The sequence below is a fragment of the Plasmodium gonderi genome (assembly GCF_002157705.1).
Source record: "Plasmodium gonderi DNA, contig: Chr14, whole genome shotgun sequence".
In the NCBI taxonomy this organism is placed as follows: domain Eukaryota; phylum Apicomplexa; class Aconoidasida; order Haemosporida; family Plasmodiidae; genus Plasmodium; species Plasmodium gonderi.
Window position 1 is genome coordinate 2,843,738 of NW_021628939.1, and position 23,613 is coordinate 2,867,350.

The 23,613-nt window shown below is 30.4% G+C and overlaps 4 protein-coding genes across 4 annotated transcripts in view; 1 reads left to right on the plus strand and 3 right to left on the minus strand.

The window, feature by feature from the left end:
• The window catches only part of PGO_146010 (double C2-like domain-containing protein), a gene marked incomplete at both ends in the record, with an annotated part of 6,911 nt that extends 1,645 nt beyond the window's left edge, over positions 1–5,266 (minus strand). The window contains 4 exons of the mRNA XM_028690591.1: positions 1–961; positions 1,241–3,403; positions 3,731–4,678; positions 4,868–5,266. The exon at positions 1–961 is cut by the window's left edge and continues 684 nt beyond it. Of these exons, the coding sequence (XP_028546392.1) occupies positions 1–961; positions 1,241–3,403; positions 3,731–4,678; positions 4,868–5,266 (4,471 nt within the window). The remainder of the gene's footprint in view (positions 962–1,240; positions 3,404–3,730; positions 4,679–4,867) is intronic.
• A 2,207-nt stretch (positions 5,267–7,473) lies between these two features.
• Positions 7,474–10,935, minus strand: PGO_146020 (glucose inhibited division protein a homologue; the record flags this gene model as incomplete). The annotated part of the gene is made up of 3 exons (XM_028690592.1): positions 7,474–7,633; positions 7,896–10,466; positions 10,790–10,935. The coding sequence occupies 3 exons, from the start codon at positions 10,933–10,935 to the stop codon at positions 7,474–7,476; spliced, it is 2,877 nt and encodes a 958-aa protein (XP_028546393.1).
• A 1,946-nt stretch (positions 10,936–12,881) lies between these two features.
• On the plus strand, positions 12,882–17,802 carry PGO_146030 (hypothetical protein, conserved; the record flags this gene model as incomplete). Its single annotated transcript, XM_028690593.1, has 4 exons — positions 12,882–16,311; positions 16,929–17,114; positions 17,338–17,507; positions 17,758–17,802. The coding sequence occupies 4 exons, from the start codon at positions 12,882–12,884 to the stop codon at positions 17,800–17,802; spliced, it is 3,831 nt and encodes a 1,276-aa protein (XP_028546394.1).
• A 1,176-nt stretch (positions 17,803–18,978) lies between these two features.
• On the minus strand, positions 18,979–21,861 carry PGO_146040 (hypothetical protein, conserved; the record flags this gene model as incomplete). The annotated part of the gene is made up of 1 exon (XM_028690594.1): positions 18,979–21,861. One exon carries the CDS (start codon positions 21,859–21,861, stop codon positions 18,979–18,981), a length of 2,883 nt encoding a protein of 960 aa, XP_028546395.1.
• Positions 21,862–23,613: the final 1,752 nt, after the last annotated feature.

Sequence of the window (23,613 nt, forward strand, 5' to 3'; positions counted from 1 at the left end):
TTTCTTTTTCTAATTTTTCTATATCTTCTTGTAACTTTTTTTTTTCCTTTTCAAAGTAGTTATTTGACCTTATGAGTTTTTCGAATTCTAGTTCTTTTTTCCCCTTCTCTTTCTCTTTTTCTTTTTCTCTCTCTTTTCTCTTCCCCTTTTCTTTTTCTTTCTTTTTTCTCTTCATTTCTTTTGTGTCCTCCTTTTTTCCCTCCCTTCTTTGATCATTTGATTCAGAAGCTCCGATTTCCCCAGGCTGGTTCAATTTTTTCGTGTCATTAGTGATTGTCTCTTCCTGTGGTTTACCATTTTTTTCTTCTTCGTCTTCTTTTTCTATTTTGCTTCCGACGTTTCTACATGGTTCCTTTTCGTTCTCTACGGGATCCATTTTTTTCAAATTATTCAACCTTTCCTGTGTCTTTATCATCCGGTTGCTATCAATGATGTTTTCTTCTCTGTTTTTATATCCTTGATTTTTCTCATTCTTTGCGTTCTCTGTATTTTCTGCATTCTCTGCGTTCTCTACATTTTCTGCATCCTCTGCGTTCTCTACATTTTCTGCATTCTCTGCATTCTCTGCATTCTCTTCTTTCTCACCTTCCTCTCCTTTCTCATCATTTTTGATGGTTGGCAAAGGACTGATCATATAGTCCGATTTGATTAGCTTCTTCTTTTTGGATTTTCTCCTATTGCCTTCCGAGGATTGTCTTGGCATCCTTTCGTCATTTATATGGTTATCGATGGCATCTCCCCTCCTATGATCACCTGCATGTTCTTCTTCAATTCCTCTATGCTTGAGGGAGCTGTATTCTATCTTTTCTTCTTCATAAGTATCATACTTCAAGGTATCATCAAGCATATGCTGATCAAGAGCATCCTCATCTATTACATCCACAGTCCGATCATCTACATTTTCAGTTTCGGTTTTTTCCTTTTTCTTTTTGGCGTTCTTTATTTCAGCTTTTCTTTGAGCCTGAGGGGGATACCAAAAAGAAAAAAAGAAAAAAAAAAAAAAAAGAGAAAAAAATTGATGCATGTGGGATGATATGGACAAGGCGAATCATTTATCCAAGCATTTCTCTATTTTTTGTTCACACTATGATATATGAAAATATATGATAAAGGGTAATTAATTTTATGAATTGTAAAATATATATAGCACATTAAGAATGGATGGAAGAAAAAGAAAAAAAAACATGATAGATGATTGTAGAACTCTCAAAAGATGAATAAAATATAATGTTGTATTAACCTTTTCTTTGACCATTTCAATTTTGCGTAATTCTCTTTGAGTTATTTTAACACAGGTAATAATATAAATGTAAGCAGATATAAAATCTCCGGGTAGACTATACAAACAGACAGCTAGCGAAAGACATAGGGATCTATCTCTTGATTCTAAAATTGCTAATGTACTAATAAGTTTATCAGAAATGAATTTTGATTTACAAGTGTTGAAATGGTATGGAAATCCAAGTAATCTATGACTTTGTGGTACTTTATGATATAATGCTTTTTTCCAATCATCAATTTTTAATTTAGCCAAGAGTGCATCTTCTTTTCGTGAAGTATTTAATTGGTGCAATAATTCTAACCCGACTTGTAGAAAGAGTTCTAGTGTCTCATCTCGGTTCCATCTGGTTGATAAATTTCTGGAAGCTCTATAAACATTTATGTTTTTCTCAATGCTTGCTCTAAGTTCTTTTGCTATTCTATCTAATTCCATATCTTCCATTTTATGAGAAAAATTTTTAATTGTAAAACAAGGTTGAATATTATATTCAATGGATGAAAATGGAAACCATAAATCAAATTTCCAATAATCATACCAAATATTTAATGGGTTCGGGTCTTGTAAATTTAGATAAATATTTTTATTATTAAAAATAAGATCTATTGTTTTATAAGGAATAGATGGACCACCAACTGGAGTATCTGATATTCTATTTTTGAATAATTCTTTAATTTGTCTTTTAGTTTCTTCTTTAATTTTTTCTACATTTGTTGTATTGATTCCATTTTTTTGTAGAAAACCATGTCTCATATGTAATTTATATTTAGATTCATTTAATTTTATTTCTAAACTTTTTAATTTATTCATATCCGTAAATCTTTTTTTCAAAGTATATACATTTCCTGTAGTAGTTTCCCAAAATTTTATAATTCCATAATTCTTTTCCTCATTAAATTCAAAAGTACACACCCATGCGTGTTTCTGATTATCCCATAGGGTTCCAAAGCAAACAAAAGAAATGACAGGTATACCTAGAAATAAGCTGCATAATAATAAACTATGGTCTACAGCATTTCCTCCTTTTAATTGTAATGTAAAATCTGGCGTAAATGCTATATTTTCTTTTTTATGAATAAATGGTATACATCTAACATAATGGAATATTGCATTGGTAGATTCTGCACCATATGGTGATTTGACACTTGTAATTAGAGTAGGTAAAAAATGGCTTTCTTTTCTTTGATTATATAACTCGTAATTAAAAAATCTTTTTGTCTTATATATATCTGTGCATCCATCTGGAATTCCTTTTATTGTTTTTAATACTTCTAAATATAGAATTTTCAATTTTTCATATTTTTCTGCTAACTTAGTAGGGAAATATTTGGTAGTGTTGAACATAGGAGGAGCAACAATATTATTATATTCATCATCATTACTTAGTATATCAGGGTATGTCCAAATACTGAAGTGTATATTTGATACTCTTTGATCGTTATGTAGAAATAATAATTTTTTACATCCTCTATACACAACTGTGTCGTATGGAGTTTTAACATTTGTCTCTAAATCTATGTGTTCTAATTTTGTTTTAGCTCTTTTAACATTTTTCTCATTAAAAAATATTTCATATGGTGTTATACATATTCCACCAACGTATATAATTTCATCTGATTTCCCCCATACATCTATATATATACACCCTTTTTTACTAAAATTGTAATAATTAACTTCATCTTTATGATTAAACCGTAATGGTATAGCTATTTGGCTGTCATAATAAGGAGATAATGTTTTTTTGACAAATCTCGTTCTTCTACTTGTCTCATCAAATGAAACCTCTACATATGTATCTAATTCTTTTATGTTATCTACAGTTACTATTTTATCGATATTAAGTATATGAACTATTAAATAAGAATAACGACAATCCAAATGATATATATCTCCCATCTGTCTATAGCGTGGTACTCTCGAAATTAGCACTTTTCCTTCTACTGTCCCTAATTTCCATTCTTCTAATTTGTTTTCCCATCCTTCATATTTTGCTTCTTCAATTAACCAAGGGGGAGCCTCAAGCTCATGCATAACATATGGGTAATCTACAATTCCTTTCAATGGAATTTGGCACGTCCCGATTTCTCTCCTGTTTTTGGGTGCGGACATATCCTCTACTTTGATCTAAAAATTGGACATTTTTAAGAAAGTGGAAAAATTTTCCACTGATGTAGGTGAGTATGCACTAGGGTTCGAACATCCCGTTGAACAGGGTTGAAAGCGATTGAGCAGAATTGAAGATGATTAAAGACGATTGGGGACGATTACACACGATTAAAGATGATTAAAGATGATTAAAGATGATTAAAGACGATTGAGGACGATTACACACGATTGAAGGAGATTACACACGATTGAAGGAGATTACACACGATTGAGGACGACTAAACACGATCGCATAGCGTCCCATGAACAAATCTGGCAAAGGAAACTATTTGTGCAAGTGCTTACGCTCAAGTATGAGACATCGAGGTCCCTGAGGGTACCCCTGAAATACATCTCCCCGAGATTTTCCCAGATAGGAAAACTAATTTCTTTCTGTTCAATCGATGTGAGAGACAATCCGTCATGGCCTTTAGGTGTGTGTATTAATGTGATAGTAACTCTAGGGTTTGGGAAATTAATATTTTCCACATTTTTGTAAGAGGAGAGTTGGTCATTTTCTTCTACATTTTGCATTAAGCTTAGATTTCTAAAAAATAAAGTTTCGAGATTTTTTGTCTTTCTATCTATTTTGTTTTTGTTAGTATTACTGTTATTTTGACCATTTTTATCATTTTGTTCTGAAATTCCAGATAAAACAGTATTAAAAGAATAATTTACATTTATACCACATTCTGTACTTTTTTTTTCTATTTTTTTTTTGGTCTTTTTATTTAACTTTTTTACTTTTACACATCTTCCCCCCTCAGGAAATAAAAGACAATGCCCATTTTTATTAAATCTCCTTCCAATTATATTAGGATCGTCTTCTACATATTTAAAACTTTTAGCTTGTATATATGTATAAGATAATAAATCACTAAATGACCAATTCAGAAATGATAATTCAAAATCATATAACTCTTGAAAATATAACTGGAAAAATAAACGACATCGTTTAACTCTTGTATCTTTCATTAATTTATACAACGTTGTTTCATTATATATTTGTCCAACGGCAAATGATAAAAGAGGTTCTTCATATATTCCTTCTAATTTATTTAAAGTATATTGTTTATATTCCCATACTTTTATTCGTAATTTTTCATTTTCTAAGTCTAAATAGGAACCTCTGTATTCAAACACGCTTGTAAAATTCATATTTTTTTTTTCTTCTGCCCCAACATTAGACACAACGTGGGTTCTCAGACAGTTCTTCACTTTTCCCTTTGCATAAATTTTCATACTGGAACCTCTCTGTGGCAGGAAAAAAAGTAAATTTTTTCATGTTAATTAGATCATTCCACCAAGGGAACTGTGCAATTCCATTAGTCGGAGAAGTTGGAGATTTGCACTTATCGCGTCCCCTCGTGTTAGTTCTACTGCCATTGCAACTGCTACTGCTGGTGCAATTTTGTTTGCACTACTCCTGAAAAATGCACTCACCTGTATTCGACACTCCTCTCGGTTACCTCCAAAGTCAAAGTCAACGAATGCATTAAAATCACTGTTCATATAATTCTGTATTTGTAAATCCCACAAAATAACTTTCCATCTTCTGGGATATCCCCAATGTTTTTTTAAATCTTCCGTATCTCCTCTCTCTTGTTTTGGACTTTTTAATACTTTTAAGAATTCATCATATGTATACTGTGGTGCTCCTAGCATTTCATCAAAAAAAGTCTTTTCATCTGTTCCATCTAAAGATGGATCACCACCAACTTTTTTATTTCCATCTGAATTTACATTTCCCTCTTGGTTCTTGTTTGCTTCAGCATTCTTGGATGCATCTTTATCAGCTACATTGTTGTTCAGATTAACAATGTTTTTGAATTTATCCAGCATCATGCTGTTCTGCAGATTTGGAGAGTTAAGACACGTTATGTATTTGGAGATTTGGAATGTTTCTACATTTGCTTATTTGCTTATTTGCTTATTTGCTTATTTGCTTATTTGCTTATTTGTTTATTTGCTTATTTGCTTATTTGCTTATTTGCTTATTTGTTTATTTGCTTATTTGCTTATTTGTTTTTTTTTTTTTTTTGTTTCTTTCACGCTACACTGCTTCACATCAGTAACGTGGGCTGCTCTTATCTCGTTCCTGCAAGACTTTCCTACTCAGTCTCTTTGTGTAACTCAAAAAATCAGACACAAATAATAAAATAACGCTTTTTGAGAAAAAAGCCAGATAACTTCTTTCGGAATTCATGTCTTTACAATTAATTAATTCTTTTGGTTTGTATTATTTTGGATATCTCTATTTGTCTAGAAGGTACAGGGAACCTATCTCTACCTGAAAGGCTGTGGCAGAGTGACCACGAGATTGGGTAGTGCAACTGTTGCAAAATGTTAGTAATTGTGGGTAAAAAAAGAAAAAAAAACCTTTATCTTATTTTGTATGTTTTATTTTGTATGTTCTATTTTGCATGATCTATTTTGCATGATCTATTTTGCATGTTCTATTTTGCATGTTCTATTTTGCATGTTCTATTTTGCATGTTCTATTTTGCATGTTCTACTTTGCATATTCTATTTTGTATTATCTATTTTGCATGATCTATTTTGCATGTTCTATTCTGTACGTTCTATTTATTTTGTCTTTTCCCACATGGCACAAAGAGGTGGATTGTGGTGTGAACAATTTTCCCCTCTCGTTTTTAATAAAAATAAAATGCCAATAAAATTGCCTACTCACCTATTTTCTTCGAATCATGTTTAACATCACATTTTTCGTTTCATTAAATATGGAAAATTTTATATTTTTATTTTATTAAGTTATATCTTATTGTTGTGATGTATCAAACATGTCTGGGGTAGGGGAAAACAGACGGAGGAAGGTAAGGAGATTGTTTGATGGAGAAAAAAAAAAAAAAAAAAAAAAAAAAAAAAAAAAATACATGTATTTTTTTTTTTTTTCTTTTCATGCTACATTAACTACTGCTGCTACCTCTTTTTTTTTATCACACAGTTATAAACAAATTTACAATGTGTAATTTTACCTCAACCGTTTAAAATGAATTACACGTTTTTTTTTTTTTTTTTTTTTTTTTTTTTGCTTTTTTTTTTTAGAAAATTTTAAATTGTGCGAATATGGGTGTGCATAAAAAGGTGGAAATTTTATGATGATGTGGAGAGGGAACAGATAAAACAAAACGTGCTCGATATGTTAACTATTCAGTAATTTTTCTATAGATCAGATATATTTCCCTTTTTAAAAAAAAAAAAAAAAAAAAAAAAAAAGCGAAAAGGGGTCCCAGGAAGGAAGGAAAGAGCACTAAATTAGTACGCAAGTAATTGGAAACAAAAAAAAGAAAAAAAAAAAAAAACTTCAAAGGTGTGACATGGGCATACACACACGCGCATGTGCTTGAGCTTACACATATACATATGCATATACATAAGTATACACATAAATATATGCATAAGTGTATAAATAAGTATATGTATACGTATATACATAATTATATGCATAAGTATATACATAAATATATACATACGTGTATATATAAGTATATATACAATAAGTGTTTGTACACATACGTGCCTATGGACACACGTACTACTCATAAAAATAATATCCAAAAGAATACACAATCATTCATGCATTCACGGTTCACGGTTCATATGCCTATATAAATATTAAAACGTAGCAAAGGTGTAAGAATATTTATATTTTTTTTTTTTTTTCTCTTGTTCGACGTTTGCGATATTATTGTACCTCCAGATGAGGAATAGGGATAAAAAAAACACATCACATAACTCGTACGTATAAATATGAAACAACGAATGACAAATATAATTCTTCCTGAATGGAACTAATGTGAAATGTAGACGTTTATTCAGGGTTGGCAAATAACGTAACATGGGGTGGCGTAAATAGAAATAGCGAAAAAGAAATGTAACAAATGTGGTAAAATAAATGCAGTGAAAAAAAAGACAGTCAAACAAATTTGGTGCACCAAATAAGATAAAAAAAAAAAAGACATTGAACTATGTCGCAAGCATTGGGAATATACCCCAAAAAAAAAAAAAAAAAAAAAAAAAAGGAACCTTCAATTTTTCACCCTCTTTTTCTCATTTTTTATGTAGTAATATAAATAATAAATGGCGCTCATAGTTACACCTTCAATCCGGTTTGCTTCTGACAAAGTACGCGGTTTAAATTTATCCAATTTCTCAATTTCCTCGTTCGACAAATATGGGAAGTTTTGCCTACAGTTGCGGGGATAAGGGAGAAGTAATCTTTCATTAGCTGTGTATGTATGATGTTGGGGTAGACAAACATTGGGGATACCACAAGAAAAAAGTACAGTTGGGAATTTCTCAAACATATGTAAAGCACCGATACTCATGAGAGAATATATATATAATAATTCCCCCCACACACTCGCCTCTTTTTTTTTTTTTTTTTTTTTTTTTTTTTGCAGATGTTCTAGTGTTTGTACATTTAACTTGGGGGAGGAAGATGCTTTACCTGTCATATTTTAAATTTGGAGGGATAGACAAATCGAAATTGTCTTTAATTTTGTTTATTTCTCGAATTTGCTTTTTCAAGTATGAGAAATATTTAACTTCTGCACAAGCAGTTTCTAGTGTTGCCATATTTATTATAAGATCGTCAATTTTAAAATGTGCTAAATGATAGTCTTGTATTTTATCCATATAAATAGTTAGGTTATTTTGTTCAGGTAAATATGTATTGTCTAATTCGTCCCAATGTTTTATCTCCCTTAATTTATTTAACAAAACATCTAATGGATATTCAACTCCGCTTCTGAGAATATTATATAGTGTGTTTATGTTTCCTTTACGAGATGTGAATTTCAATTTTATGTTGTCCTTACAAACTTGTTCGAATGCTCTAATTGAATTTTTCACAAATTTGTCACTTACATCTTTTTCATTCCTTGTCCTATCATTTTGCAGTTGCCCCTCTAATGTCTTACCATTCTGCGTGTGTATACTTTCTCCATACGTTGTAATACAAGAGTTGTCGTTCAAAGTCGCGAGATTAGCAGAATCTTTTGAGTCCATTGTGTGATCTGTGTTAGTTGGGTAATCTACTTCCGTTTTCAATCTGGGCTTACATTCCTCCGTTTTCAATATGGGCTTACATTCCTCCGTTTTCAATTTGGGCTTACATTCCTCCGTTTTCAATTTGGGCTTACATTCCTCCGTTTGCATTTTTGTGTTTTCCTCTTCTCCTGCACGCACATTATCCAGCTGCAAATTCTTAAACAGAAAAATAATTCTATTGATAGAAGCATATTTCTGTTTCATTATGTAAATCCTCTCATCTGAAACGATCCCCAGCTTGTGTGCCTTCGGTGTAAGCCTTATATCACAGTTGTCTGGCCTGAGATAGAGTCTATATTCGGCCCTGGATGTGAATATCCTATACGGTTCTGTAACCCCTTTGTTTATTAAATCGTGTATCAGAACACCTATATAACTTTCATTTCTTTTCAAAATGAATTGATTGCTTCTTTTTTCATTCTTAGAAAGGGAAAGTAATGCTGCATTAATTCCTGCGACAATACCTTGACATGCTGCTTCCTCATATCCTGTGGTGCCACAAATTTGTCCAGCAAGAAATAACCCTTTGATGTACTTGGTCTCTAAGGTATAATTTAAGCTTTGAGGATTCACATAATAATATTCAACATCATATGCTGGGAAGATTATTTTTGCATTTTCTAATCCTTTTATAGAATTTATAATTTGTTTTTGTATATGTATTGGGAAAGCAGAACTTAAACCATTAGGATAAATTAGTGAATTATGAAATCCTTCAGGTTCTAACCATATAATGTGTTTATTTTTTTCAGAAAATTTGGTGACTTTTTTTGCTATAGATGGACAATATCTTGGTCCATTTCCCAACTTATCATAGGAATCAAAATCTGGTAATTCATTTAAATATTTTTTAACTAATTCATGAGTTTTTAAATTAGTGTATGTTTTATAACAAGGTAATGTTTTATTATTATTAATCTGATTACTATTCAAAAAGGAGAAATAAAAAGGATTTTTTTTTTCGCTATCTTCTTTTTCTAAAATGTCAAAGTTTATGCTGTTAATGTGGAGTCTAGGTGGAGTCCCTGTTTTCATTCTTTTTATCTCGAAATTATTTTCCTTTAATTGGTTTGAAATACTTTGTGTAGATGTTTCTACTAGTTTGTCAAAAATGGAGTTATTATTGAACTCTTTTTGTATATTTATATGGTTCATATCAAATATTCTGTTACCATGAACATTATTCCATTTATTTATTGCACTTTTTTTCTTCTCTTCTTCTACACTAGTAGATTTATTTTCTTTCTTCTGTGTACCATCCATGCATTGTGTTTCATTGAATAATGATATTCTTTTGATCCTCCCACCATGGTACGTATTCTTTCCTATGTGACAGATGCCTCCCAAAAATGTCCCTGTCGTGAGGATAACACTCTTTGCATAAAATTCACAACAGCATTTGTTTCTGATGCCATAAACCCGTCTTCCTCTTGGTGCACGGCTGTCACTAGAAGTGCCGCTAGTATCAGATGTAGCAGATGTAGCGGAACCCAACGAATCTTCAATTAACAATGACTGAACGGTGTTCTCTAAAATGTAGAGGTTTTCCGTGTTGAACATATATTCTTTCATGTAATAATTGTAAAGGTCTCTGTCCGCTTGGGCTCTGTGTCCCCTGACAGCTAGTCCCTTCCTTAGATTTAATATTTTAAAATGTATTCCACTTTTATCAATTACTTTTGCCATAAGTCCACCAAGAGCATCAATTTCTTTAACCAAAATTCCTTTACCAATACCACCTATTGAAGGGTTACAAGACATTTCCCCAATGTTATCCTTACACTGAGTTACTAACAATGTCTTAGCTTTTAATTTTGTACTTATGTAACTGGACTCACATCCACTATGCCCTCCCCCTATAACTATAACATCATAATTCTTGTCTAAATATTTACACTTACATTTTTCATTAATTAGATTTATGCGATTGTTGGAGTTCCTACACGTGCCACGTCGGGAAGGTGTGCGTCTATGTTTGGGGTGAGAAAAGGGAGAAAAAAGGGAGAAAACGAAAAAAAATGGAACATAAAATTGGAGGAAGCAGAAAATACACTGCTAAGGAAATATGTATCAATTTAAATGAGCTTGTTAATATTGTACACACCCTTATATAATTTTCTTTCATAGGTGCATCTCTTCCTTTTTTTTTTTTTTCTTTTTATTTGTTCACGTAAGAGGAGAGTAACATACTTTTGCATTAAGCAAAATATATATATATATATATATATATATGTATATATTTTCGAACACGAACTGTTTGTGTATTTATTATCGGGCAAATTTTCCAATTACTTCTGAACCCTGGGGGGCTGCAGGGATAGTTTCTTTTTCTCCAAAAGGTATGTTTTAGAAGTAGGAGTTTGCTGAATAATTAGAAGGATAACTATATAACATAGCGCTCGTGTGATGATGCGTAAATGGTACAGGTTAAGGGACATTTCAAATGATTGAGATAAATTTTTGTGGAAATCATTGGGGTATCAGCCGGGACAACGTCATTTTTTTTTTAAAAACAATACTGAGACAAGGAGTACAAAAATATAAAACTGTCATTTTAAGTGGCTTTCTATGGATTAGCAATTCTAAATTTTCCCCACTTCAATGTGAATAAATTGGTTCCTACACACGTATATATTTTTTTTTTTTTTTTTTTTACACTTTGTACTTATTTAAACGTGCATATACATATATGTATGTATATTTGAAGAATTGTTTTTCCTACTAGTATGAGGAGAAATGATATGGTTAACCCATTCCATGTTTAATCATTCGTACGTGAAATGTGTCAGGGGCTGGGGTGAGGTGGGGGTAAGAGTATTCTTAAAAAGTAGTCAATATTAAATAATTTTTATATTATATACATGTATGCATACTGAAATAGGGAAGGATAAATATTTGCTTGAAGTAATGGAAAAAAAAGAAAAAAAAAAAAAAAAGTGTCATGAACAAAGGAGCATAACTCCTTACTGTTGTTGCTAATAATATGGTTCGTTTCCCCACTGTTGCTAGATTTTCTCACCCTTGACAGGAATTTTTTTTTTTTTTTTTTTTTTTTTTTTCCCATTTTCATAGTGACAGGATAAAGGCATAACTTTTGCGGAGCACAAGAACAAAGAAATGGTAAAGTGCAGTATAAAATAAGGGAGAGTGGTATATACTATTATTTTTTTATGACATGAATAAAAATTTGGAGATATTTTTGTTGAAGAAATGGCATTATCATGTTTCCATTATTTTAACAGAGTGCTACTACAATCTTTGGGCATGAAGGAAGGTAGAAAAAAAAAAAAAAAAAAAAAAAAAAAAAATCGTTACATTTTGTAGAGGTAAATAATTCATAAAGATTGTTATGGTTTTGTAAGAAATAGTTACATTTAGTAAAATGTAGAAAATGGGTTAACACACATACGTAAATGCTTTAGAAAAATAAAATAGAAAAAATAAAACAGGAAAATCCTTTTATTGAATACATTGTGTAGCATTCCCCTGTTCTGAGTTATACTAACATAATAAAATGATGCTCAAGTTATTTTCATTCAGTTAAAAAAAAAAAAAAAAAAAACTAGGTGCTACGAATTCCCTTTTTTTGTTTTTCAACAATTTCAGAGAGTATGTATCTGTGTTAATAACGATAACATGCTATTCATACGTTGATCTACAATTACATTTATTTACACATACGTATCTACACTATGTATACTGACATATTTCTCTCCTACCCGTTTAGAGTACTTATAAAAGAGACTGATTTAGTCCAAGTTGTGAATTTTTTTTTTTTTTTTTTTACATCATTCTTTCACCCATGCGCGGGTAGAAGTTCATATATGTATATATATATATATATATATATATATATATATATACATGAATACATATTATTTACATATACATGCATATATGCTCTCCGCACAACTTAAATTTCCACACATTTTTGTAAAGACATTTTTCCTCTTTATGCACCAAGCAGGAAATCCATAAGTCTATTTTTTTTTTTATAATTCGTTTATTTGTGTAGTTATAGCCCCTTTTTGATCACACATTTTTATGAATACTGTGCGCACACACCAGCAGCAATATATTAATGGTTTGTATTAAAACTTGTGAAAAGGAGGAAAGTATTTATGTGAAAGCCTTTTCTCTAAATCTTTGTTGAGTCGTTTAAAGGGATGAGACAAGGCTCTACGAGGAAGTAAGAAAAAGGTGAATTGGAAAATAAATAATAAAATTCTCAATCGGTGTGACTTATAAGAAAGAGCAACCAGGGACAAGTGGCAGTGCAAAGAGGCATCTTAGGAAGGAAGTGTAAAAAGGGCAGCTTAAAAGGGCAGCTTAAAAAGGGAACTGATCAAATCCGCTTGTCCAAGAAAAAGGCTAGAAATCCAAAATGAAGAAAGATGGGGCAGATTTCAACAAACTGACACCCAAAGAAATGAACAACTTTCGTCTTATGACGCAGCTGATAGAGCTAAAGAAACACAAGAAGGCATTCAAAATATGCGAACAGATACTGAAGAAATATCCAAAAAATGGAGAAACGTTAGCAGTAAAGGGTTATTTACTGAACTTGATGGACGAGAAAAATAAGGAAGAGGCTTTTAAACTTATAAAAGAAGGAATAATAAATAATATATCCAGTGGTTTTTGCTGGTATTTATATGGATGTTTATACAAAATTTATAAAAATTATGATGAAGCTTTGAAGTGTTACTTGAAATCTATCAAGATTAATCGATATGATTATAAAGCTTTAAAAGAGGCATGTATACTTTTACTATATTTAAAAAAGTATGAACAATTTAAGGACCTGCGGGAAGATATGTATAAAGATACCATCAGAGGGGTAAGAGATAAAGCCATTTTAATTTTCTCCTATCACCTTATCGAAAAATATGAAAAATGTTTTTTTTTAATAAATCAAATGGAAGAGGATTTGAGAGCCAAGACAAATTCTACTGATCCAGTAAGGGGGAATGATTTATCAACTAGTGAAAAACATGATCTTTTAGTATACATGGCTGAAATACTGTTAGAAGGGAAGATGTACAAAGCGTGTATGAACTTTCTAAAGACACATGAAAAAGAACTGTATGACAAGTTCTGGTATAACAAAATGGTTGGCTTGGTACACCTTTTTGAAGATAATTTTGTGGAGGCAAATTTATTTTTTAAAAGGGCGTTCGAGATGAATTATGAAAATCTGAATGTACTTTTGTTAATTTTATTTACAGAAAGGAACTACAAGTTAGGTGGAAGTGGAAGTGGCAGTAGCAGTGGCAATAGCAGTGGTAGTGCCATTCCTTCAGGTGTGAAAGTTGAACATGACAACGTGGAAGAGTCTAAAAAGGTAGAGCCTGAGCAAGGGATGGATAGTGAGAAAAAGATCAAGACGTTGTCTAGCCTGTTCTATTTAGACTATAAAGATGAACACACAATGGATGAAAAGGTAAATATTAAGGAGAGTGTTAAAATACTTTTACACGAATTTATTTTAGATATTTATGGATCGAATAGAAATTTAAAGCTACTCTCCAAGAAGGAGAAAAATATTTTGAATGATTATGTATGCCATAATTTGGAAATGAAAAAATATGACATTTACACAATTTCAGAATTTAACAATTTTGTGAATATAAATTTAGTAGATGAAGCAAAATTTAAAGAAAATTTACATATATCAAATGTAAATGAATTCATTGATTCTTTAAGGGAAAGTATTAAAAAAGAAGTGAATGAAATTTCGAATATAGATGTGTACTCATATACCAACATTCACTGGTCAGAAAAATTGGGAGTAGACTTACTATACTGTCATAAAAAAAAATTTGAAAAATGTATGGATAAGATTCATTTTTATAAAATAAAGAATTTAAATGATGAAGAGGAAAATTATTTCGAAAATTATTTTAAAGATTTACAAAAAGTGTATAAAAGTTCAAATTTATTGAAAATATTTCCCCTCTATTTTTATAATGAAAAAAAATTTTCATTTCATGTACAAATATTACTACGTAGTTTATGTTTTCAGAAATGTTTAACTGTCTTTAGTTATTTTAAGCCATTTTTTACATATAAAAATATTAAAATAATTCTTTTTTTGCTTCATAAATATATTGAAAATTATGACAAGTCCAAGGATATATCCCCCATTAAGTGTGGAGAAATGATTGATGGTAACTATATCTGCGCATATTTTGAAACAGGAGAGCAGTTAGGTCAGATGGTTGAAAAAGTTGGAGAACACCGTCGTGAAGATACTATCGAAAAGCGGGAGTTTTTGTCTGACCAGGATCATAAAAACCTTACGTATGAGAAAACAAGAAATGTGGAAATTACTAATGTGCACGATAATGATAATCTGGAATGTGTGAATGACATGTCCCTTGAAAAAAAAATGAATAGTGGTACGAATGAGACACAGCAATTGAGAAATGAAAAGCTAGTGGATCGATTCTTAGAAGAATCGGATGAAATAAAAAGTATTGTGGGAATGGCATCTCACATGGGAAGAGGAGGCAAAGAAGAAGAAGAATCGAAAAAGAAGAATGAAAACAAAAGCAATATCAGAATTAGTAAAAAAAACAATGAGAATAAGGAAGAAAAAAAAGAAATAAAACTTGATTTAAAAAATATGATTCTGACAGATGAGGAAAAAAAAGAATATTTCATGTTATGCATTCATTCGTTTATTAGTCAGTTATATGATTACATAAATTGCGCAAATGAATCGCTAGCCCTTATTGAAAATAGCTTGAACAGAATCACCTTCAAAATTAATGAATGTGTTAAACACGAATTGATTTTTATAAAAGGATTAATTTATAAACGAAATGGAAATTATTTAGATGCATACAGATACCTGGAAAAGTGTAGAATCGCGAATATAGGGGATAGGTTTATTAACTCGAAAACAATTAAAACTTGTTTGAAATGTGGATTGATAAAGGATGCAAAAAAAATGGCTTCTATATTTACTAACCCTCTGGACAACAATTTTATGAAAAATATAAATGAAACGCAATCCTTTTGGTTGGAATACAGCATTTCTATGAGTTATTTTAATAATCATCCAAATATACACCTGGGAAGGTTCCTCAGCTTGGGATTTGACAGTTTGTATGACTTTGGAGATGAGGAGCAGGGGAGTGACATAGAAGGTACAAGTAGGATAAATGGCATAGGAGGTATAAGTGGGACGAGTGGGACAAGTGACATAGGAGGTATAAGTGGGATAAACGGGAGAAGCGTTACTGATGTGGAAAACCTACAAAAGAGTCCCAATGTGGGGAAGGGTGAACACAAGAATGACAAAAAAATCAACGGAAAGCAAAAACTAAACTTACGGAAAAGTATCCTAGTGGATAATGATATGCTGGGACGAAATGAATTTAATGACTACAGCAGAGGGTTACATTATTTGCATATGGGACATAAGCAATTTATGGATATCCATGAAGACCAAATATGCTTTTATTATTACACCATAAGAAAAGTACTATATAGATCATATAAGCATTTATTACATATGACAAGTGAAATATTTTCAAGCAGATTTTATAGAAAATTTGGAAAAAGTTTAATTAAAACTTTATTATACATGCACGATTTTGGATTATTATACAAAAATGATTTAAATAAAAATAGCAAAAAAAAAAACAAACCAACTGCTACTAATCAGGAAGAAAGTGATATTTATGAACATATAAAAAATGACCCAATAGATAATGCTATGATATATATGAAAACGTTTTTATCGCAACCGAATGTTGACCTTTCTCTGTACAAGTTGAAATATGATATTGAGTGCAGGTCACCAGGTACGACTGATCCGTTTGATCGCATGTGTGTGGCTGTGTGTGTGTGGCTGCGTGTGTATAGCATCATGTATATTTTCGCTATCACCCCTGTTTATACGCTGGATGCGCACTCCTTGTAGGAACCCCATATAAAAAAAAACAGACACACACCCATGTGTGCACATATATTTATTACACTTATACATATGTACACGTTTTTTCTACAGAAAAAGACTATGGAACGATGATCGACACTATCCTCAAGATGAAATCCATATTTCCTCACCACAACTACAACTATAAATTTGCCCCCGTGATTTCTCACTATCTGTGCACAGGTAATTATTTAACATATAACATGTAGCATATAACATGTAGCATACAACATTTAGCATACAACATTTAGCATGCAACATTTAACATGCAACATTTAATGTATTTTATTTTTTTTTTTTTTGTCACTATAATTACCTGTGCAAGTGGCCATAAAAAAGAAAAAAAATAAAATAACAAAACTTGTTTGCCGCTCAATTTGACTATCCCGTGCAACATTGTTTTATCGAACTTTTTTCTCTTAACAAAATTATTCCATTTTTTTTTTTTTTTTTTTTTTTTTTTTTTTGTACTTCTATATATAGTCCCTTTTGATAGGATGACTGAAGAGTTAAGAAAAGAAATCACAACAAAGTTAAACGAACTTTTGGGATTAAATCATTCGACATACAATGATGAGTTGTTAAAAGATGTTCGAAAAAAATATATGCAAGACTTTATAATTTTTGGTAACGAGTATAAAAAAGGTGACTTGCGATATTACCAATCAGGTGAGTGTAAAAAAAAAAAGAAAAAAGAAAAAAAAAAAAAAAAAACTCCATTGTTGCTTTTTTGAACTATGTATAATTGCCTCACCCACTTATACATTGTTACGTCTTCATTTATTTGTTTCTCAATTTGAAGCAAGTGAAATTTAACAATACTTTATTTCTATCGCCCACACCATCACAAGCACATCCCAACACACACATATCCCCCTATACTTTTTTATAGCCCTAGAAATGTACTTGGACTGTAACGAAAAAATAGAAGAAAATCTTTTGGAAAGGTTTAACATTGACCCACAAAAAAATAAATTAACAAGATGTTTTAAATTTCTCCGATTTTTATACAAAAGACAAGAGAAATGTTCACAGTTAGTTGACCTCTTAAGCCATTTTAAGGTAGAAATTTTATTTTATTTTTGTAAATTCAGTACAAAAAAATATAATGAATTTTACGTTAAGAGTATGACATTTGAAAGTGTACAGGCATAATTTTTGAGTTTTATTTTGTGCGAAATTTGGAATTTCCTTTTTCCCCTATATTTTTTTTCGTTTTCCCAATTTTGGCATTTCTTTTTTTTCCCCTTTATTTTTTTTTCTTTTTCCCAATTTTTCCATTTCTTTTCCCCCCATTTTTATATCATATTAGATCTGCTGCAGAAAAGTATTCCCACTGGCTACAGCTTTCCAATAAGGTAAATAAAAAATGATAGGAAACAGAAAAGAGTGAAACTCAGTGTAATTTATAATCCTTCAGTAAAAATGGTAAAAAAAAAGGATAATTTTATATCCATAAATTTGGTGGTGGGGGAAATACATAATGCTATAAATTCCCTAACCTTATCTACATGTATCTATCTATGCATGAACCTGTGAATGTATCATTTTTTTAAGGAACACAGAATTGACCGATTATAGATCTGTGCGTATATACATATGCATGATGCATAAATTAATATGCACGTTCTTTTAAATTTTGCATCATTTTTTTTTTTTTACTTTTGTTATATTGCGAATTTGCCTTACTGCACTCTTTTTAATAACTTCTTCGTAATTTAAAAAAAAAAAAAAAAAAAAAAAAATCATCATTACTAATATTGCACAAAAGGAGGAAATAAATAAATAGAGTAAAATGTGAGAAAATGGATGGGAAATGGTTGAGTAAATAGTTGGACATTCTCCTTTTCTCCCTTTTTACTAATACAGATGCCAGTGTATTTCAAAAATATAGACACACATGCGTATCTACGTGTATCTATGCGTATATGCACGCATGCACAACTCGGGTCTTATTTCCATTTGGAATACAAGGTAAATTAATCGGAGAAATTTAACATAAAAATAAATACAGGTAAAGATATTATTTTTTCCCTTTCCACCTTGCTATACATAGTAAGAATTTAATGCATATAGTATTAGTGCAAAGTGTTAGAAGGTGGTGAGGGCAAAAAAAAAAAAAACCTAAATAAATCTCATAATGGACAAATAACTCCCTGCTAAACATAACAATGTATAAAGCATAAAAGATATTTTATTTTGATATCTGCACCAAACAAAAGGATGACTACATTGTTATAATTAAAACGGATTATGACACCTCACACTATTTTTCTTTACGCATAAATTTGATTTCCATAACGTATTAGAATTCTAATAAAATGGAGTCTCATTTCCCCCTTCCCAATCTTCCTTTGTTGGAATATTTTAAAATGGTGTATAGGACAAAGGGGTTCCTCTTCCTTTTTAAAACGAAGTATGTAACATAATGTTTTATTTTTCCGAGCCATGGATCAATCCTAACCTGCCATAGCTGATTTGGTTCGTTTTTCTTTTTTTTTTTTTTTTTTTTTTGATACCCCTCAGAAACCTCCTATACGTTTTGCCTCTTCTTCATCAGCTTTTCTCGAATTTCCTTAATTTTATCAATGATTTCATTTTTGGATTCATAAGTACAACAAAGATACTTTTCTGATTTCATCCATGTGTCAAATTCTGGGGAGTTACTATTTTTTGGCCAAGGTGTATAATGCAATAAATAATTTTTGCTATTAGCCCAGACCACAATTTGTTGATAAAGTTGAGGAAGAAATTCTTTTTCAAATGATTTGAAAAGGATAGCATCTTCAAGTGTTAATCTATGTCTTTCAGATTCCCATAACCTGAGTTGCGTAATAACATTAATAGGAATGGTGCTTTTAAAATTGTTTCTCCCTGGATGCCCATATGATTCTAAGAATTTGATGATTTGGTTTGCAGTTATGTCTGAATTGTATGCATTTAAAACACTTCTTCTTGTTAATATACCAACAACCATATTGGGTGTTCTAGCTTGTAATTCACATAAATGGCTTAAAATATTTATTTTTAATATTGAATTTGTGTATAAATAAACTTTAAAATTACTTTGTACAATTAGCCCTATTTCGAGGTTATTATATCCATTAAGTTTTTTATCAGAATATAAATTTTGATTTGTTAATTCGTATGATATTTTGTTCTTATTTACATCATTATGACTATCATTTCTGGTGATTATTTTTTTCTCTTTCTCTTGTATTTTCTCTTCTTGTAGAAGTGAGTAATGGTGAAAATACTTTTCACTTAATTTTTTCATTTCTTCATTATGTCCATTTTTATCAATCTCTATGCTGCTGCTAGGGCCCCTGTTATCGTCATGTTGATTATAAACGTCATTCTGATTATAAATGTTATGTTGATTAAACGTGTTATTGTATACATTATAAACGTTCTCTGACAGTCCTTCAACTGATAAGTTGTTGAGTATGGTCATGTAATTCTGCACATTCATGTTATTTATTGTTAGTAATAAAGCATATGGAGTTACAAATATATAACCCTCATTACGTTTAAAAAAAAGGCCAATGTGGATACCAAAATTTACAAATTCTTTCTGAGCTGTTGTTAGATTATCTAGGTATATGGGATGGTTAATATTACATTGACCAATGGATAAAATTAACAATAAAGTTTCCTTAACATATATTTCAGACTTATTTGAGTCTTTTTTTTCTTCTGTTACATAACAAGAATTTGAGCCTAAGCCTGAGCCGGAACCATTTTCCCCCTTTTCTTTATATGACGAGTTCATATGATCATTGTAAATTCTATCACTTCCGTTATTGTTATCATTTCCATAAATAGTGCAACTGCTGACATTGTTGATATAACTTTTTTCATTTATCTGATTACTTTCGAGGGTGCTGATAGTAGCATTACGGATGCTACCGTTTCCTGTGTCCACATTATTGTTATTCTTTTTCTTCTTCTTATACTTTGCATAAAATTCCTGGGCTATATTTGTAACATAACCATCATCTATTATAAGCAAATATTCAATAACTAGTGATATGATTCTACTCCTAATATCTTTCAGAAACCAAGAAAAAGCTTCTCTACTCATGTTTATTACTTTATTACTATTTACATCATCTTCTAGTATGAAATTTTTTCTCTTCAAAACTTCAATCAGGCTGGTACATGCTGTGTAGGGAGAAAAAATGTCTTTTTTTCCGTTTGATAAAAAAAAAGGATTTTCATTATTCTCTTCTTCCATATATCTATTTTCCATATATTGTAGACCCTTATAATAAAGATCATTTTGCTTAGATGCATAAACTCCCTTCTGCTTCTTCCTCTTCCTTTTCTTCCCCATACTAAGAAAATCATACTGATTTGACAGTGCTTGGTTATTTGGATTGTTTGTATTTCCAATTTTCATTCCTGATAATGAATCCTCATGGTAATTGTAACCTTTCTGTTCGTGGTAATGGTTGTAATGACTGTATTTCATCTCTTCGCTTTCACTGTTGTTGCATTCTTCTCGTGTATTCTGTTCTTTTCCTTCCATATTATAATATTCATTATTTGATTTATTGTAATCATCAGGGGTTCTCTCCTCATCATAGTCATCCTCCTGCTTACCCATGGCATAGTAATGTGTCCCATATTGCTTATCTTTGTATTTACCAGTTTTGTAATATGTTTCATTATGTAGATCATATTCACTGGGTATATATACCTCATCATCTGTATAATTTTGTTTACTTTTCATTTTTGTGGAATTATTGTAGTATGAATATGTATCTAAATTTGTACTTCTATTCATGTCATCATTTGAGTAATTAGACAAGTTAGTATGTTGAGAATAATGAGCATGTTTTTTCTCCATTGAATTGGTATTATTGTATACGTTGTAATTATTCATATAATTAAATTTTGGAGAAGCTATAAAATGTAACAAATTATTCCATTTGGTATGAGCATAATTTGATATTTCTTCTTTAGTAGGGTATAAATTTTTTTCATATAATTTTTTTTCTTTTTCTGTTTGTTCCTTAATATTATTATTAAATATATAAATTTTATTTTCATTATTTTTATAAATTTTGTTTAACATTGTAAGTCTAAATTTATCATTTATTTTATATTGGTTGTAATTATCCTTCTTTGTTTCACTTTCTACTAATATCTTAGCTTCTACCAAATTTTTAATGCATTCACTTAATTTTTTTAAGGAACTTGGATTTATCCATAATCTCATTGCTCTTTCAGACACCACTTGTTGTATGAATAATAATCTGGATATTATAACTTGTTCTAATTCGTTTAATGATTGCAATATTGACTCATGTGCTAGCGAATCTTCAAACAAATATCCCCATATTCTTTCATTCAGCTCTTTCATATAATCGTAAATCTCCATATTTTCGATATTTTTCCGTGTTATCACCATTTTTTTTTTCTTTTTTTGTTTTTTTTCCTCTAATAGATTATGCTTCTCTGTTTCGACACGCTTTGCTCTTAATCTCTTATATTATTTTGTTTTAATTATATTTTTCCTTTATTCTGCACCCAGTTCAGTGGTAGGGTATGGAGTGCCCTCTTTTGTGTCCTGTCGGCCCCTTTTTCCGTTCTTATCTTGGCTTGGCACAAGTAATGTGTTCTGATATGTCCTTTTATTTCTATTCCTATTTGTTATTCCTATTTCTATTTCTATTTTTTATTTTTATTTCTATTTTTCATTTCTATTTTTTACTTTTATTTTATTTTATTTTATTTTATTTATTTATTTTACGAAATTGAAAATTCAAAAAAACGATCTAGCTCATTTTTTGTAACTAATCAAATGTGTTACTTATCGGGTGCGACTAATTGATGCAGATCCATGTAAAAAAACTAGACATGCTGCAATAATGCGTGGGGAGTGATGTCAAGTATATGCTTTATGTTTTATATTTTATATATCTTACATATCTTATATTTTATTTTTGGAATTTCTCTAAAAATGTGTTACTCTGTCAATCATTTATTTTTATCTACACTTCACCCTTTTTCATAGTCCTATTTTGAGCTATATAATTTGTTGTACTCTTAGTTATTTTATTTTTTTTTTCCTTCTTTGTTCCCCTCTATTCTGTGTTCTCTATTCGCCATTCATTTCTTACATGTCGTCTATCGAGTTCTGGTGGGAAAATTCCAATTTTTTACCTTCTCGGGATGTGTATAAATGTGACAAAAAGCAAGTAAAAATGATGCATCCATATGTGTACATGTTCATATGTATTTTTATTATCTCTCTCTTCTTTTTTTTTTTTTTTAATTTTATTTTGATAACTGTGGCACGTTAATCATACTTTTCTACGAACAGTTGAAAGTGTTGAGGTGAATACAATAGGTCGAAAATTTGAAATATAAGGAGAAAAAAAAAAAAAAAAAAAGCGTTTAACAAGCAAAGAATAATTATTACAAAAAAAAAAAAAAAATAAGTAAACAAAATAAATAAAATAATGTTAGCAATATTTGAACATAACTGGGCTATTTGTTTTATACACCAAAAAAAAACACTACTTTTTTTTAAGAACTTAAGCAAAAATATCGTGTACACAACTTCTAAGGGGAGGAAAAAATCGTAAATTTTTATGAAATCAATTGTTCAAAAAATTTACACAGTTTTAAAGGGATACAAATTAAAGCATCAAAAAAAAAAGAAAAGAAAAGATAGAAATAAAGAAAAAGATAGAAAAAGGTAGAAAACGGTAGAAAAAAAATGTAGGAGTGTATGAAAAAAATACAACAAAATATTTGTATATCCTGTTTGTTTTCATTTTTTGCACTATTTCTCAAAATTGTTAATATTACCAGTGCATACAATGTGTTTATTGCATATAAAAAAATACTAGGATTGCGCAGCTGTGAAAGGTCGCTTAAAGATATGGGGTTTCAGTTCTATTCTTATAAAAAATGAATGTCAGAAAATGTCGAACATAAAGTATAACACGCCCATCTAATGGAATAAAGTTATTAAAACACTTTAAAAGTGACAGGAGATTGCGAAAAAAAAGCATAAGACAAACACTCATGAATAGGAAAAAACTTTAATAATATAACAACCCCTTAATGAAGGAAACGTTTTAAAGCAACCTATATGATGATTCAGAATATGTGTATAGTCACTTAAATACCTTTTGGTCCCATATTTTATAAC